The 16019-nt window shown below is 40.2% G+C and overlaps 2 protein-coding genes across 3 annotated transcripts; one reads left to right on the top strand and one right to left on the bottom strand.

The window, feature by feature from the left end:
- The first annotated feature begins 3028 nt into the window (after window positions 1-3028).
- LOC124653416 (GTPase-activating protein gyp1-like) lies at window positions 3029-6983 on the top strand. Of its 2 annotated transcripts, XM_047192481.1 has the most exons (11): window positions 3029-3056; window positions 3168-3345; window positions 3607-3739; window positions 3816-3999; window positions 4596-4666; window positions 4759-4896; window positions 4985-5076; window positions 5398-5669; window positions 5900-5985; window positions 6058-6159; window positions 6494-6983. In XM_047192481.1, the coding sequence occupies exons 2-11, from the start codon at window positions 3266-3268 to the stop codon at window positions 6653-6655; spliced, it is 1320 nt and encodes a 439-aa protein (XP_047048437.1). In that variant the 5' UTR covers window positions 3029-3056; window positions 3168-3265; the 3' UTR covers window positions 6656-6983. The 2 variants fall into 2 exon arrangements, with proteins under 2 accessions (XP_047048437.1, XP_047048436.1); XM_047192480.1 differs by lacking the exon at window positions 3029-3056 and having other exon boundaries at window positions 3164-3345.
- A 1458-nt stretch (window positions 6984-8441) lies between these two features.
- Window positions 8442-9028, bottom strand: LOC124653655. The gene has a single exon (XM_047192725.1). It carries the CDS (start codon window positions 8837-8839, stop codon window positions 8630-8632), a length of 210 nt encoding a protein of 69 aa, XP_047048681.1. The 5' UTR covers window positions 8840-9028; the 3' UTR covers window positions 8442-8629.
- Window positions 9029-16019: the final 6991 nt, after the last annotated feature.

Here is a 16019-nt window from a genome sequence, read left to right as displayed (position 1 = left end):
TCTCTCTCTAAAACTCCAACATGGCAGTTATTATGCGGATGGGGGCTGGGGGTCTGCTAATGCTCCAAACTATCAGATTCTCTAAAAACTATCAAGACCCCAATGCCAAACTAGGAGAAATGACCGCTATACCAAATGCTCTCCGGTGCATCGTAGAGTATTTTTTTTAGGTATTTTTTTTACCAAGAAAATTCATTCTGCTGGTGGGGTGAAAGTTTCACTCCCCACCAACCTTTTGCCGCCCGCCACTTCACCGTCATGTACGCCGAGCCCCTCGCCACCCTTTCCCTTCTTTTTCACCACGCGACACCGCTTCCAGAGCGTACCACGCCACTGCGTCGTTAACAAATGAAGCCATGGTGATGGACGTGTCGGCGTCGTGGATGAAGAAGGGGGATTAGGGCCTAGGTAGTTTATATTAGGTATCACCAAGCTTCAATGAATCCATCCCTAACGGTGGGTGTAATCAGGAATGTTGAGTTCACAAGTAAATGACACTACTTCTGAAGATATCTACTCTCTCCGGCCCTAAATAGTTGTCGCGGATTTAGACAAAATATAGGCTAAAATGTGTCTAATTTCATTAAACTCGTGACAAGTATTTATGGCTATAGGGACTACTTATAGACTAGTTGTTTTTGCAAAAAAATCCGAATGAAAATTGAAGCATACACGTTCTATGAGCTCATAAAGTTGTTTTGCGACAAACTGGCATTTTTTTGTGTCGTGTGCAAAAAATTTAAAAAAATGGTGAATAAAAAAGATTTTGAAGATGCTTTTATTTATCTTTTTTTCACATGACACAATTTCCACGAAACTTGGCGTACACACATATAATATCGACACATACTCGCCAATTTTTTGTTTAGCTTTTTGACATTTAAAATGCTGTTTTGGGTAGCAGGAGCATATGCCTTCAAGTTCAAAAGTGAATTTCCCGTAATAGTATTGCTCTCATTTGGCTGAGAACCCTAAACTTTTAATTCGAGTAATTCATGGAAGATATAACTATTATTTGATACCAATATGATAGTCTTCCTCATAAAGGAAAACTAGATTTTTAATAGAAAATAATAAAAGAATTGTTAAGATATTTGTGAGAATGAAGATTTTGACATGTTTACTTGGATATTTAAGGCTACTAGAATAACCACAACACACATAGAAACTATAGTCCATGTAAGTGGCGCGAACTAATCTGTGGACTAATATAGTTTTATATTCATATGTTCTGATATCTAGGTGGAAAAATAAAATAACATGTGGATTCAATAAACTAAATTGAAATCTGTCAAACTAAATTTAGGAAAAATAAAAGATAACATAAATGTCACTGAAAAATATGGACAATATAGTGTATTTGTATTTACATCCGAGACATGTGACCATTGCATTGTTACATTGCTAATTTTATGATTATGAGGCAATTTCTGATAAAATAAAATTATTTAGTATAAATAAGGATCACTCTTTTATTTTAACGGGTGAGTCCATGAGCTGGATCTAGAGTTTGAGTATGCAAACGTGAGTTTAACATGAGACAGATCAAGACAATCATGTAATCAACTACATTCAATAGTTTATTTAACCAACACTGAGACACATTTACAACAAGTTTGTTCTTGTTGATCCCTTAAATTCAAAAGTGTTAGGTTTAACGAATTAATTTTTTTGTGTTGATTTTGTTTTAGTCTCCATAAGGGACTTTATAAGAAAGGTAACTTAATCCCAAAACAATGTTGACTACATATTGCTCGTCTCCTGGAAACCCCTTTGGTTTTACTAAAAAAATTACAACACAAAAAATGAATAAATTACTCACCAATTTGTCTCATCTATGAATCATTTGGTTATGTCCATGCACAACTTTTGAAATCAAAATACTAAAATTGTTGTTTTCAAGAACACCTCGAAGCTGGCAGGACATACTTTTCTTGCATACATTTTCCATGCATAGAAGATTAAATATTCAACTAAACATTGTTGCCATTATAAGAGGCCTTTGTTGCACATGTTCCGTAAAATTTGGCCATCAACCAAACATGCTTCAAATTTCCGTGCAGCCAATTATCCATTTTCATGGTATGGAATATTAAAACTTATCCACCAGACGATTTCGGGATTTGGGCAAGTGGAGTTTTAAAATCTAGGTACACCAAACCCAGTTCTAATACTTCGCAAACAAGTAGTTTGTCTACTACAAGAGGTATAAACTAGAGTGTTTTTCCATCACAAATCTTGAGTAAAATCTTGTGTTTTACCCTATAGTTTTAATGTTGTGATGGATTTTACCTCGTGTAGAAAAGATTATTATATTTTATCCTTTAATTGCGACTTCAAGATATGATTATATCATTTCCAAACTAAAAAGCTACATCCATGTGACATATGACAATGCATCCACTAGGGACCTCAAATTTAGTCAGTTGTTCTAAATTTACAGATACAAATCCGAATTGTTCGTTGAGTCAAATGCCATGTCAACCAGCCCCTGAGTCTATTTTGTCAGTTCGAGAAAAAAATAGATAAATACACCACAATGTCATAGTCAAGAGTAAAATTCAACAAACAATTTAAATGAGCTAAAATTTGTTACAAATCCCTTTGGTTTCGAGACCATAGTACATCAGAAGGGAAAACATTGTCCGTCCGTATCGCCACGTGGCGTCGATCCTGCCGTTCGGGCCCGGGTGCCACCTCATCATCTCGTCCTCGCCCTCGCCATCCTCCTCTCGTCTCCTTCGGCGATCCCCACTGCCTCTCCTCAGATCCCATTCCGTCGAAGAGAAAAAAACAACACTTTTCCGTCTCCTCCCCGGCGACCCCCTCGCGCCGCCGCCGCCACCTTCGCACCAGCCGGCGGAACTCCTCTAGTCATCTTCCCGCCCGGCGCGGTCCACCGATTTCAGCGCCCCGCATTGCTGCTAGGGTTGGCTGGACTGGCCGGCCGATCGCTCCGCTGCACGGCCCGCGTTCGCGAGCGCCGGACCCCGTCCAGCGACCTTCTGACCCGGCGCGCTCGGCCCAGCTTTTCTGCTCCGCCGCCGCCGCACGAGGTACGTGCCCCTAGAATGGCATCCGCTCTGCTTCGCGCGTGCTCGCTCCAGTCGACGCTCTAACCCCTGAGCTCCATCGCACTGCAGAGAATGAACAATTAATGCATGCAGGGACAAATCACGAGTTAGGCAGCAAGATCCGGCGAAGAGCAACTCCTGATCGGTTGCTCTCAACCGGCACCTCGGGCGGTTCGGAGTGACCCGCGGCCATGAGCGGCGGCAACGGCGGCGGAGGGAGCCCCAACAACTCGGAATGGCGCTTCAACCAGACACTCCGCAACGTGCAAGGGTCAGTCAGTCCCCTCCTCTATCAGAACTTCCCAACCATCTATTTTTTCTGGATATGTGCAGTCGATGGTCTAATCTTGATTTAACAGCTCCTGGAGTAAAATTTTAGTTTAAATAATGTTGGCTACTGGCCATTGATAATGTTTCTGCCTAAATTTTATTCCACGATCATAATTAGAGATATGGCATGCTATTGCGAAATCTACCTGCTCATAATCTTACAGAAAGAGCTTATTTCTATTTTTTCCCCAAATTTTGCCAGTATGCTCAAAGGACGGAGCTTTCCTGGGAAGGTTCTGCTAACCCGAAGATCTGAGCCCCTTTCACCTCCAGAATACTCCCCACGCTCTGAGAATGATCGCTATGATTTTGAACAAAATGAGGGATCACAGGAGGTAATGTGGTGTTTGCTGGTGTTGTTTGGACATGTGAGTATTGCAGATTGAAACTGATAAAAATCTACTTGTTCAGGCAGAACGGCAAGCATCTGGAAGCACAACCGATAACCTGAATACTAAGAAATCAATTTCACCATCGACAAGTAGCGTCAATTCATTGCCGGATGCCCAAGGAATAGTTTCTGGGGCTAGGGCAACAGATTCTGCAAGAATTACAAAATTCACAGCTGAACTCTCTAGGCCAGCTGTTATATTAGGTATGCATATTTTCTTTGTAGGACTATTCAATCAGTTGTTGAGTGTGTAACGATTTGAATTAGGCAATCAACATGGAAGTTATTTCCTAGTTAAAAAAAGGATTATTTATTACATAAACCCTGAACTCAAGCACCAACCCTTGCATGTACAAAATCCAGTCTCTATATACATCTAGCAGCTGTCACATTATTGAATGCAACCCAAATGGAGAAGGCTGCAGATTTTTCCCTAGAGTGACATTCTAAATCTAGTTATGGCCTCTAAATCTTATGGCAGTTATGTTTCTCAATTCTGGTTCTTTTGATGTTCTCAATTTTAACTTTTTTACAACCATGGGAAATTTTCTCAGATGCTGAGAAAGGATTAAGTTTCAATTTGTTACTCAGTGAACTTGTGGCATCGTTTGAAAGGTAGCCAGTAAATTAATTTTTTAATTTAGTCATGGTTAAAGAGCATGATATGTTTCTACATTTCAGGTTCCATTCTGCTTGGGTTCTATATAAATTATATAGTCGTACATTATTATGATCTATTTATATTAAATTAGCTTGTCGAGATTTTAGTTCTCATACATTGTTCTTACTTGACTACCTAGATAAATTGCGTGAACTATCTTGGAGTGGTGTGCCCCCTTATATGCGACCTAACATATGGAGGCTTCTTTTGGTGAGTAGACATTTGACATGTTTATTATGAGATGATGTATCCTCTTTCCAGTGTCGTGTTTCAGTATTGAATTTAATATCAGCTGGCTACAGGGATATGCACCTCCCAATGCGGATAGAAGAGAAGGTGTTCTAACGAGGAAAAGACTTGAGTATGTAGAATGCGTTTCTCAATACTACGATATTGATGACACTGATCGCTCAGATGAAGAGATTAACATGCTTCGCCAGGTAACATTTAGGCTTCAATCTGCCTCATCAGGCTTGCCCCCAATTTTTAGTTAAATCCACTATTTTAAACTCGCATGCTGTCCTGTAGATTGCTGTTGACTGCCCAAGAACTGTCCCGGATGTTACCTTTTTCCAAGACCCTCAGATCCAGAAGTCTTTGGAGCGCATTTTGTATACGTGGTGAGGAACTGTATTTGGCTGGTTCATCTGGATTCATCAGCAAAATGCACCTATAATTGTTTTAGCATGCATTCTGACTGGTTCCGCTGAAAATACTACTCCCTCCAATCCATAATAAAGTGTCGGGGGTTGAGTTCAAATCATCTCAAGTTTGAACTAAACCCCCGACACTTGGATCGGATGGAGTAGCTTTTATTTACTTCCTCATAATTTGCAATTGCCAGCATGCGTTATGGGGGGAAACTGGGCCTCTGATTCTGCCACAATAATATTTTTATTTGTTCTTCACTATTAGTTGATTCATTTATGCCTTATTTTCAGGGCCATCCGTCACCCAGCAAGTGGTTATGTCCAAGGAATAAACGACCTTCTTACACCGTTCTTGATTGTGTTCTTGTCGGAGCACTTAGAAGGCAATATGGACACTTGGTCTATGGAAAAGCTTTCTTTGCAGGACGTTTCTAACATAGAAGCAGACTGCTATTGGTGTCTCTCGAAGTTCCTCGATGGCATGCAGGACCATTACACTTTTGCGCAACCAGGAATACAACGCCTTGTATTCAGGTTGAAAGAGTTGGTTCATCGGATAGATGGTACTGTCCCACTGATTAACATATATGATGGCTTTTCCTTCTATAATTCAGTGTACTGTAGTAAAGGACTAAGGAGTTATAGGACATTAGTAGCATTGCAAGGAAAGTAATAACAGTATTTATGGTGTCATTAAATTTTGCATGACTTTGGATCTGCTGGTAATACTTGAAAGTTTCGTTAAATGTTTGAAATACTGATTTTTTCCACCAACATCTTGGTGGTAATACAGAATCATTATCGAAGCACATAGAGGAACAAGGATTGGAGTTCCTTCAGTTCGCCTTTCGTTGGTTCAATTGTCTTTTGATACGCGAGGTTAGTCTAATCAAGGTCCATTGTTTATGTGGTCTGCACATTCATGTTGCTTAATAGCTTACACCATTGTAGGTCCCTTTTCATCTCGTGACACGCTTGTGGGATACATATCTTGCTGAAGGGGATTATCTACCAGATTTTCTCGTGTACATATCAGCTAGTTTTTTGTTAACAGTAAGTTTAAGTACCTCCATGCTTTGTACTGATTTGCAGCTGTGCAGGTCGTTTCTTTTTTCACTGTGTGCACTCCAGCTTATGACTTTTGACAAATGATCCTGCTTGTTTAGTATACATTAATTTTACACCAGCTAGTTTTTTGTTAACAGCAAGTTAAAGTACCTCCATGCTTTGTACTGATTTGCAGCTGTGCAGATCGTTCCTTTTTTCATCGTGTTCACTCCAACTTAAGACTTTTGACAAAGGATCCTGCTTTTTTAGTAAATCATTAATTTTACAACAGTGTCTAAGCCTTAGAGAGTGATGTTTGCTTTTGCTCTTTCTTCCCCAGTGGTCAGAGAAGCTGCAGAAACTAGATTTTCAAGAGATGGTCATGTTCCTCCAGCACCTCCCGACCAGGAACTGGGCGCACCATGAGCTCGAGATGGTCCTCTCCAGAGCATATATGTGGCATACAATGTTCAAAAGCTCGCCCAGTCATCTTGCCAGCTAGGGCGACATCGTGGCTGTCGATTATATATGGAAGCAGGTCCCTGCTTCCGTTGTAGACACATATTCCATTCTGGGAGGAACCTTGTATGTTTGTTTTGAGTAATGGATTATCATATAGCTCCAATTTGTATATCTTGTTGCGAAATTACTCAGTGGTAATGAATAGATGACATTGGATTTTGACGCCCTAATTCTGTTGCTTACAAATGGGCAACTTCCTACTGTTATATCGGAAATTGGCAACTTACTGATTGATTATTCTGTGACAGTTCAGACAGCACCTTTCCAGTTTCTGCCAGTGATATAAATATGCTTCCTGTTTGTTTTTACTACCTGCCAACTTGTCCTGAATCTAACTTGGATCCTACCGACATTCCCTGAGGCTGAATTTTGAATCTGTCAAGTCTGAACTCTTAGGTCTCACATCCAACAGAATGTCTGCATTCATTCAAGGCAATAATAAGACTTCACTAACCGTTCCTAACTAGCTATTGTTCCAATCCCATGTTGGGACTTCAGCACTTGATATTTCTTGACGAGAAGACTGAAAAGCAAATTTACTACAGGATGAGTGAAACTACCACAATCCAAACATGTAAAAAATGGAGCCTTAATGAAATCCGAGTATGTGAACCCCTGTATAGAGGCAAGAACATGTAAAAAATGGAGCCTTAACGAAATCCGAGTATGTGAACCCCTGTATAAACTAAGTGATTCAAACTACACAGAGGCTGATGTGGAAGTGGAGCGGCCATCTGTGTATGCTGAAAATCTTCCCACTATCTCGAGTGTAGCATTTGCCAACATCATAGTCTCTAGTCGCTAATCCCCTGAGTGCTGCAACATGGACCAAGAACGAAGCTGGTGCAAAAATAAGAAGATGACCTACAACAAGAAATTTAATTTTCTTTTCTCTAAAAGAATGGTGTCAAATAAGTTTTTGTCAAAAAACCATTTTTCAGATTCCTAATAGTTAAAGTAAAATCAGCATGAACATAAAATCTCGGGTCTGTATAGTCTATGCAAACTGCAGATCAGACTAACCTAGTAGGAAAATCTCAGTATTATTAGAAACACATATTCTGTTCTAGATTCCACTGCGTGTTTATTACGAATAATTTTAGATTGATATGGGAGTGTTTTTTTGAGATCATGAAAGGATCACCCTCAATTCCTGATGCAGTATCTTGCAATGCTACAAGAGACGCATAAGCAAAATTTTATTCGAACTTCGTGAAGGCTTAAGCCAAACTACATACACAAGACAATAATCGGGGAATGTCGATTCCCATCAGTAGCACAACAAACTGTAATTCTTACAACCATACACAAATCCACAAACATTGAGGAATTGAGATAGCAGTAGAATGGTGGTCGCTGATGGTGCGGACCACCCCTCGCTAGTTGCGCAAGGGCACTTCATCGATAATCATGCTCACCGCATGGGGGATCCGGAAGCACCGAAGCACGGAAGTATTTGACAAGGCACGTCCCTCGGTTGCATCCTTATTCAACGACATCAGGGCGGAGGCATGACAATGGGCGGACGTGGGAGCCTGGGAACTTCGTCAGCTTCTCCCCTAGTTTAGCTAGTTGGCTTTGGTTGTACGGTGGTGTTGGTTCTTTCTTGTACTTGTACATATAACTTTTTTTCTATCAATTCATCGAAATGCAAGGCTTTTCCGTTTTCGCGAAAAAAAAGATGGCAGTAGAATTTTAGTTCTGAGCTGAGTGGAAGTGGTTAACGAACTCAAAAAAGTTGCAGTAGAAATAATATGTGCAAAAAGTACACCATATGGAACTGATATTTTTAATGGCAGTTTGGATAATGTTACATATGCATTGAGAGGAAGAAAGAACACAGGGGCATCAGTCAGAAGAAAGAAACGAACATAAAGAGAAGGAAGAAGAAGAAATTCGAAACAGGAGGCATGGCAGGATCAGATGAAGGCTCTTGTTAGCTAGCCTAGCCGGTCTAGTCGGTTGTGATGTGTACTCCGATGACGATGACGAAGAGGGCGACGAGCGCGAAGTAGATGATGGCGTGGACGAGGATGGACATGGCGCTGGTGTGCATGTTGCCGAACTCGACGAAGTGGTGCTTCCCCGGCAGCTGCAGCAGCAGCCCCGGCGACAGCAGCACGAACAGCACCACCGCGATCACCACCGGGCCCCAGTCCGACATCCTCTTCCTCTTCTTGTTCTCCTCCGACGATGGCGACAACCACGACGAGGAGGAAGTAATGGAGCAGAGGAGAGCAGGGGAGAATGGTGTGATTGGGGAGGCAAGGAAGTGGTGGAGGAGTGGAGGGAAAAGGTGTGATGGAAGGAGGGGGATTCTGCCTTTCGGTTCGGTTGGTGACGTCTCGCTTTCCATCGTTTCCTCTTGCGACCACATCCGGCCAGCTCTAGCTAGCTACTCCGGCCATCCTTCTCCAGTCACACGTTCTGCATTGCACTTGCTTCTGAAAATAAATCATTTTTAATTGATAATCATACTGTTGATTCCTTGAATGAGATATTTTCCTTGTTTTTGCCTATTTGATTAGCTAGCTGATTCGAACAAGAAGACCATTCTTGCCTGTTTCTTACTTGATGATGAGCTTGTTGGTAAGCAGACAGGCAGGTCGACAGTGAGAGTTAAGTCTGTGGACACCTCTCTTCCTTTGTGTTTGTGGGAGTGAATGGTGATGTCAACTGCCAAGCAAACGCTCATTACGTGACTAGCCCTGCCCCCTACTTCCTTCATTGCTTATTGTCTTTTCTCACCAAGACTGCTTAATTCAGATTTGCAGTGATGATCAATCAATTACCGTAGTTGATCCAATTCAAAACTAACAAACTCATGTGAGTGCTTCATGGGTATGCGGAGGCCGGGTGTAAACTTTATCGCCTTGATGCGACACAATGAGTCTGATAAAAGCGTCCATTATCAGAAAAATAATCAATAAGCTGGTAGTCAAATTCTGAGCTATCTGAATCTAGAATGCATTCCAGTGGGGAAATAAGATGACTCCCATAGCTTCTGGCCGTGGCTGCGTTGCATACTTCGTTTTCCATCAATCAGGTGAAAAGAAGTGGTAGAGGATGAAAGAACAAAATATGTAGAGGATACGCAACACCTAAAGTCACACACACAGACATCGTGCTAGCTCAGCGCGCTGGTCCTGGGCAATGGTATGGCGCTGCTACCTGCTTCTCTTTTCTTCTACTAGCTAGGACACCAATTTCACTGATTTTGATGCCTAGATTCGCTGCAACCATTCAAGCCTCAAAGAAGATATAGTGGATATACACATCTGTAGACGCGTGAACAGTATTGTTCGACACGAAAAATATAAATCAGTGACAAGTTACACAGCAAAATTTAATAAGTTGAATTATCGATCAGTTCTCCTTCCTTCCGTTCCTGCTCTATGTTCATCTGGGTTTTGATTTCCTCTCTTGCCCAGATTCAGTTAGGCCGATCTGTGGAGATTTCTTAAATCTAGCCATTCTTATGCATACATTCAATGTTTTCCTATATCTTGGAGGGCTAGCTAACGGAGTGCGTTTAGACATGTTGATTCCTGCTTAGCCTTTCTCTACAGGACGAAAACGATTAAATCATTACAACCGCCCACACCGATTCCATTGATTTTGATGCATCACTTCGCAACACAACTAATCATGGATGGACACATGAGTAGTTAAACTGTTGCCAATCATGCACTTATATAGTTATATAAGATGTACATGTGCATGTGTATGCACTATGGAGGGAAACACAAAAGCATGGATGTGTCCTCTAGTTCATTCGGTATGTTCAAGGAGTGCTGTTGTTCTTTTCCTGCTTTAGGCATGGAGCTACTGTGGTGATTATCAGAGAGGTTAAGGACAGCTTTAGTGCGACCACGGTCACGACAGAGGCAAAATACTAATATAATGAGTATGGGTCAGTGCTTGGTCACCGCCTGAGTGAGTTTTGTGCAAACGGTGTAGTCATTTTTCTTCTCCCGTGTTGTTTCCTGTCGGGCGTTTTATGGTTCCGTTGCTCTCGTGCTGTTGTATCTATGGTCGGATCTATCATTTTGTGCGGCTGTTTTCGATCCATGTGTAACCGTACATTTTTCTAATGGAATAATAATGCTTGTAATATCACATAATAACTTTATGTGCACATGTGGACGTGCAATTGCATATATATGTATGTAACTGAAAAACCACAATGTGTAATTGCACCTATAGGTTTTTTATATGCAATTCCATATGTGTAATCGCACATTAATGCGCGAGACGGGTGCAAGCTCGATGAGCTAGGAAGGATGGAAGAAAGCTTGACCGTTTTCTCACTGCATATATATATGTACAATCTTAAACTTTATATGTAATCTCTATTTTATTTTGATTTTTTTCCATTTTAACTTGTGATTGGGCATGTGGTTGTTTGTTTTTTTAGATTGTTATTGGCTTCTAATTGCGCATGGAAAATTAAATTCTAATATAATATAAGAGAAAATTGGAGGAAAAATTCAATCTAGATGAACGTGGATGCCACCGTTGATCCACATAAAGGTCGATGACTTCGATTTCCCGAGAATTAAGAAATTGCACATATGTTCACAAGTGCATATGTGTGTGTAATTTTAACATATCTTCAAATGTATGTGTAGTGCATCAGAAAAATAAATGCATATTTTTTGCTCGAAGACGTATAATTTCACATGGATGTGTAACAACATATATATGCACATTTTTTTGTGTGTAATTGTGTTTTTTTCAATCCCTTTGTGATTGCAATTGTTATGCATGCATTTTTCCTTACTTAAAAATGCCTAGTTAAGAAAGCCTTCAGACAATAAATAAAATAGGGGAAGCCGGCAGCACTCAAACAAAAAAAGTCATGATTTTGTTGGTTAACCAAGAATTAAAGTAGTTATCAAGCAAACGAGCAATATCCTCACCCATGTTACATTTGATGTACTCCCCTGGTCTAGGTGTATAGGGGCATAGGGCACCTCACCACCACCAGGTAGTTTGACTACGTAGCCGTAGCCTCCCCCAAAGTAGTCTCAACTTCTTTCGATGGTTTATGTAGTGTTATTCTACACTCACCTTGATTGTGATTGCGGACGAAGGAAAGTTATTCATTCATGCAGAATCAAACTCAATGGAAGTTGTCAACACCTGGTGAAGATCAATGGTGGGATTGCACATCAATTGCTTGGAGATGGTGGATATGAACAAGAGAAGCTCGGGCTCAAGCATTACCAAAAAGAATGAATTCTACATGTTTTGTTAATTAATATTCATGTGATCTAGTTATTGATGAAGCCAATAATTTTCTATTAAATAAGAACATGAAACAAAGTAACTATTATTTGATATTTTCATATTGATAAGCATGCTCCTCTTTAATAGAGAAGAACAAACTACCAAAAGGTAGACATGCCAAACACACTAGAATTTTAGGTTAACAATCGCAAATTCTAGAAAAACAAGGTAATTATTAGATGTATATGCTCTAAGCCTCTTTACCAAATATATTTCAGAATACCAAAACATCAGGAACCTAAGTAACCATACTATTATTTATCTATACTTAAACGTTTCCTAAAAGCGCGTGCCTGTTTTGTACCTCTACCAAAAAAGGCGTATGTTTGGTTCTTACAAAGACGAAGAATCTATAAATTTGGCTGTCAGTTTTGGCATCATCTGAAGGTATTTATAATGAAGCAACTCTTGCCACACGCTATCCTCATTCAGTGGCTTGAACAACCATTTACCAAGTATATATTTCTAGGTTATTCGGCAACCTCCACTCTCAAGCCTCCTTTACCTATTCGTAAAAAATAATCCCCAATTAGTTAGCTAAAATTTTCATTTAAGTTAATCACATTGCCACAAATATCTAGATCTCTAATAGTCTATTCTTTTTGAGGTAATTGCATGGCACATACATAAACTTGTCATTAGGGTGCATTTTCATACAAAAACTTGTAAAGCGTGTTCAGACAGTACATGAACTTGTAACTTGCGTGCAAATTCATACAAAACGCTGTCAGTCTAACATTTGGTGCTGCCACGCTGGATTGAAAATTAACAAAGAGACCCATTTTATCTTTTTATTCTAGCACGATCCCTATATACGTATTGCATCTCGCGGCCTGAGTGGGCACTTTGAGGCTCTGCAAGTTTAAGACCGGGCGGTTACTGCCGGTCGGAATCCATTGCTTATCTCTCGCCTATCTCTCTCGCCCTAGTGGGATGATGGAGATATACTCTTCCATCCCAAATTAATTGACTTGAATTTTTCTAGAATTTGGATTTCAATTGAGTAAAAGTAACTAGAAAGCATTAAAATTTGCAAAATGTTTGAAATTATCTATCAACCTGTATTGTTGGCTAGAAACGATTTTTTTTACTTAGAATATGAAGAAACCTTTTTTACGAAAAGTTGATAACTTCTTTTGGCATTATCTAAAATTAAAAATTCAAAAGATTTCTCTTCAAAATCAAAGTACACATTTATTTATTTACTTTTTTCCTATTATTTTACAAAAAAACACTCGACAATGATGATCCAACCTTTTGTCCACTATTGACCGGTTAAAAGCATTCCAACCACGTCCCCACCAAAGTGACCTCCAAACAGTGTCGGATCGAGTGTTTGGGGGACGAGTTTTCTTCGTGTCGCGATTAGGGGATGTCGATCCCCAGCCACGTCCCCCAAACGCATCCCAAATAAATAAAGTGCACGAAAATAATGGTTTTCATTCAAATTTGATTATATTTTACAAGTTTGAATGAAAATGGCTAGATTATCTAACCCTAGCCTACTGGCTGCCCGGCGGTGCGTTTGACGGTCCTGCCCCGTCGTCGCCTCCCCTCCGTCGTAGCTCCTGCGCTGCGCCGGACGAAGGGCCTTTGGGACGCGCGGCTAGGAACAAAAAATTATCCGGCGTGCCCCAAATACTTTTGGGGTTTGCTTTGGAGGACGCGACTTGGAGATGCTCTAAAATGGACATATTTGAATTGCATATGCCAAGTGCTTTTGTCTGCCTAAGGGCAGTCCACGGGATGAACGACACTAGGTCTGGTCCTGCTCTGGTGCATGAGCCGCGCCAGTCGATGTGGAGCGGCACCCTGTTGAGTCGTGTCTCCTTCTTGATGCTGCTGCCGGACGTTTGGGAGTCGTGCTTCTTCTTTTCCATGGTGATGCGGAAGTACAGTCGTCTCCCGCCAGGAGTGTAGAAGAGGAAGCGACACCATTGATGGTGAAGGCTGCGGCGTAGACGCGGAAGCGAAGATCACCGAAGCAATGGCCGCGGAAGCGATGCGCTCGGAACAGGCCTCTAGGTCGCTGATAGGCGAGCCCGCAGAAAAAGCGAGCGGTCACGCGGTGCGACCGTGCATCGTCCTACGAGACGCATCCGAGTCGTAAATATGCGCCGTGTTTGCGTCTCAACGAATGGCCCGATCACTATGCGTTGGACTGTTGAGCCTAGGTAGAGACGCATTTTTCAGCGCGGTCCTAAATGGACGCGTGTCGCTCCGTTGGACATGGCTTAAGTGTATACACTACTGCACTAGGTAAACAACGAATATGCCAGCTCTTATTTAAATGGAGTATGTTTGCTATAGTCTGTTTGCCAAGGTTCCAGACAGGTCAAGACTCAAAGCAGAACATGAAAGAGAGAACGGGCTAAAGGGATCGCGCTAAAATAAAAATAGAGAACCGAATGGGTCTCTTTGTTAATTTCGATCCAGCGTGGCAGCACCAAATGTTGACTGAAAGCATTTTGTATGAATTTGCACGTAAGTAACAAGTTCGTGTACTAGGTGAACACGCTTTACAAGTTTTTGTATGAAAATGCACCCCAATGACAAGTTTATGTATGAGCCATGCAATTACCTCATTCTTTTTCTGAATCCCATTAGGTACTTCGAAGAAAGGAAACATGGACATCCCAACATTTAGAATAACAAGAAAATTTCCATATGAGAACAACTCATTCCAACTGCTCAACATTTTTCTCAAAATTGTCCTCCAAGGCTCTCTATTCTTTGTTTTGCTATTTTCAGTAGGATAGGGACACCCAAGTACCTTTGAATTTTTTTTTACTATAACTATTGTTCATATATGATCTAGAGTGACCTTGCACACACTTGTATTATGGTGTCTTGTTTAACCGCATGAATTAACTTGAGTCGTGATTTTTTTATCCTTTTCATAAAATTTGAGAAATTATCTTGTCTTCTTAATATAAAAACAATAATACAATTAATTTATCAAGAAGATTTTGTTCCAACTACCTGCCTACGGCGAGCAAATGGCAGATTCAACAATGAAATTTCATACACAATTGAATTTTTCCACTTTTCACCGCAAGTTGCGTGTCTATCACATATTTCCGATTACTTTCCACCATCTACCTCCAAGTTGTTACAATGATAGGTGTTGTATCATTTAGTAATCCCCTATTCTAGAAACATGAGCAAACATGTCAAGTTGACATGGACTACCATGCTGAGAGATGCTCAGAATATGTTCAGAAAATCACGCTAAAATGCATGGGTGCTTTGTTAGTCATGGAGACCGTGTGTATGACCAGGAAGGTTGATTTAAAGATTTTTCTTAGAGAAACAAATGTCATGACTCATCATATAAATATATTTTATTTTTTAGACAAATACTTGCAATGGGTTTTAAGAACTCCTTATTTTCTCTAGACTACTCTTGTGCATGATGACTATTAAATGATACAAATAAAGCTAGCCATAGTTGACGTTCTCTATAAGTGAAACATTACATACAATTTAAATGTCATATTGACAGTTGTAGGCTCTAGAAATCTCTATAACCCCTAAAAGCATTCAGGTATTCTATAAGGGTGTACAACGACAGTAAAATGAACACAACTATGTACAGACACATTATTCTAGTAGAACTAATAAATCTGTTGAGGATTATAATTTGGTATTTTCATGATGTTCTTGTTATATTTATGTTGATTCAAGTCAATAACATGTTCTATTAAAGGAAATGTATCAATCTACATTATGTAGAAATGAAAATAAGATACATGTTATTGTAATTCTGGTTCAACATAAAGGTTTCACAATTATAGACATTAGAGCTATGTAATTACGAAATTGTTTTGTTAGAATTATAATCTTATGAGTAGGTTCTCAAAAAGTAAAAGAAATTAGTATAAATGGGTTATAATAATGGATTATTGGGATCTTTCAGAAAGTGTTGAAAGCCAAAAGTTTATACAAAGGTCCTTGTTTCATGGAGATTTTTGTATGTGCAGCTTGGAATGTATGGAAGGAGAGAAACAATCATAGCTTCAAAGATTAGAATATTTCATTGGGCAGATGGC

This window comes from Lolium rigidum, chromosome 5 (assembly GCF_022539505.1).
Source record: "Lolium rigidum isolate FL_2022 chromosome 5, APGP_CSIRO_Lrig_0.1, whole genome shotgun sequence".
Lineage (NCBI taxonomy): Eukaryota > Viridiplantae > Streptophyta > Magnoliopsida > Poales > Poaceae > Lolium > Lolium rigidum.
Note: the sequence above shows the minus strand (reverse complement) of the source record. Positions and strands in the feature narration are given on the sequence as shown.

What these genes read in the sequence shown, in the direction of transcription:
- LOC124653416 (XM_047192481.1), top strand. Translation starts at nt 3,266, where the DNA reads ATGAGCGGCGGCAACGGCGGCGGAGGGAGCCCCAACAACTCGGAATGG. An exon ending in ACACTCCGCAACGTGCAAGG is followed by an intron (nt 3,346 to 3,606) that starts GTCAGTCAGTCC and finishes AAATTTTGCCAG; the next exon opens with TATGCTCAAAGGACGGAGCT. An exon ending in CAGCTAGTTTTTTGTTAACA is followed by an intron (nt 6,160 to 6,493) that starts GTAAGTTTAAGT and finishes TTTCTTCCCCAG; the next exon opens with TGGTCAGAGAAGCTGCAGAA.
- LOC124653655 (XM_047192725.1), bottom strand. Translation starts at nt 8,839, where the DNA reads ATGTCGGACTGGGGCCCGGTGGTGATCGCGGTGGTGCTGTTCGTGCTG.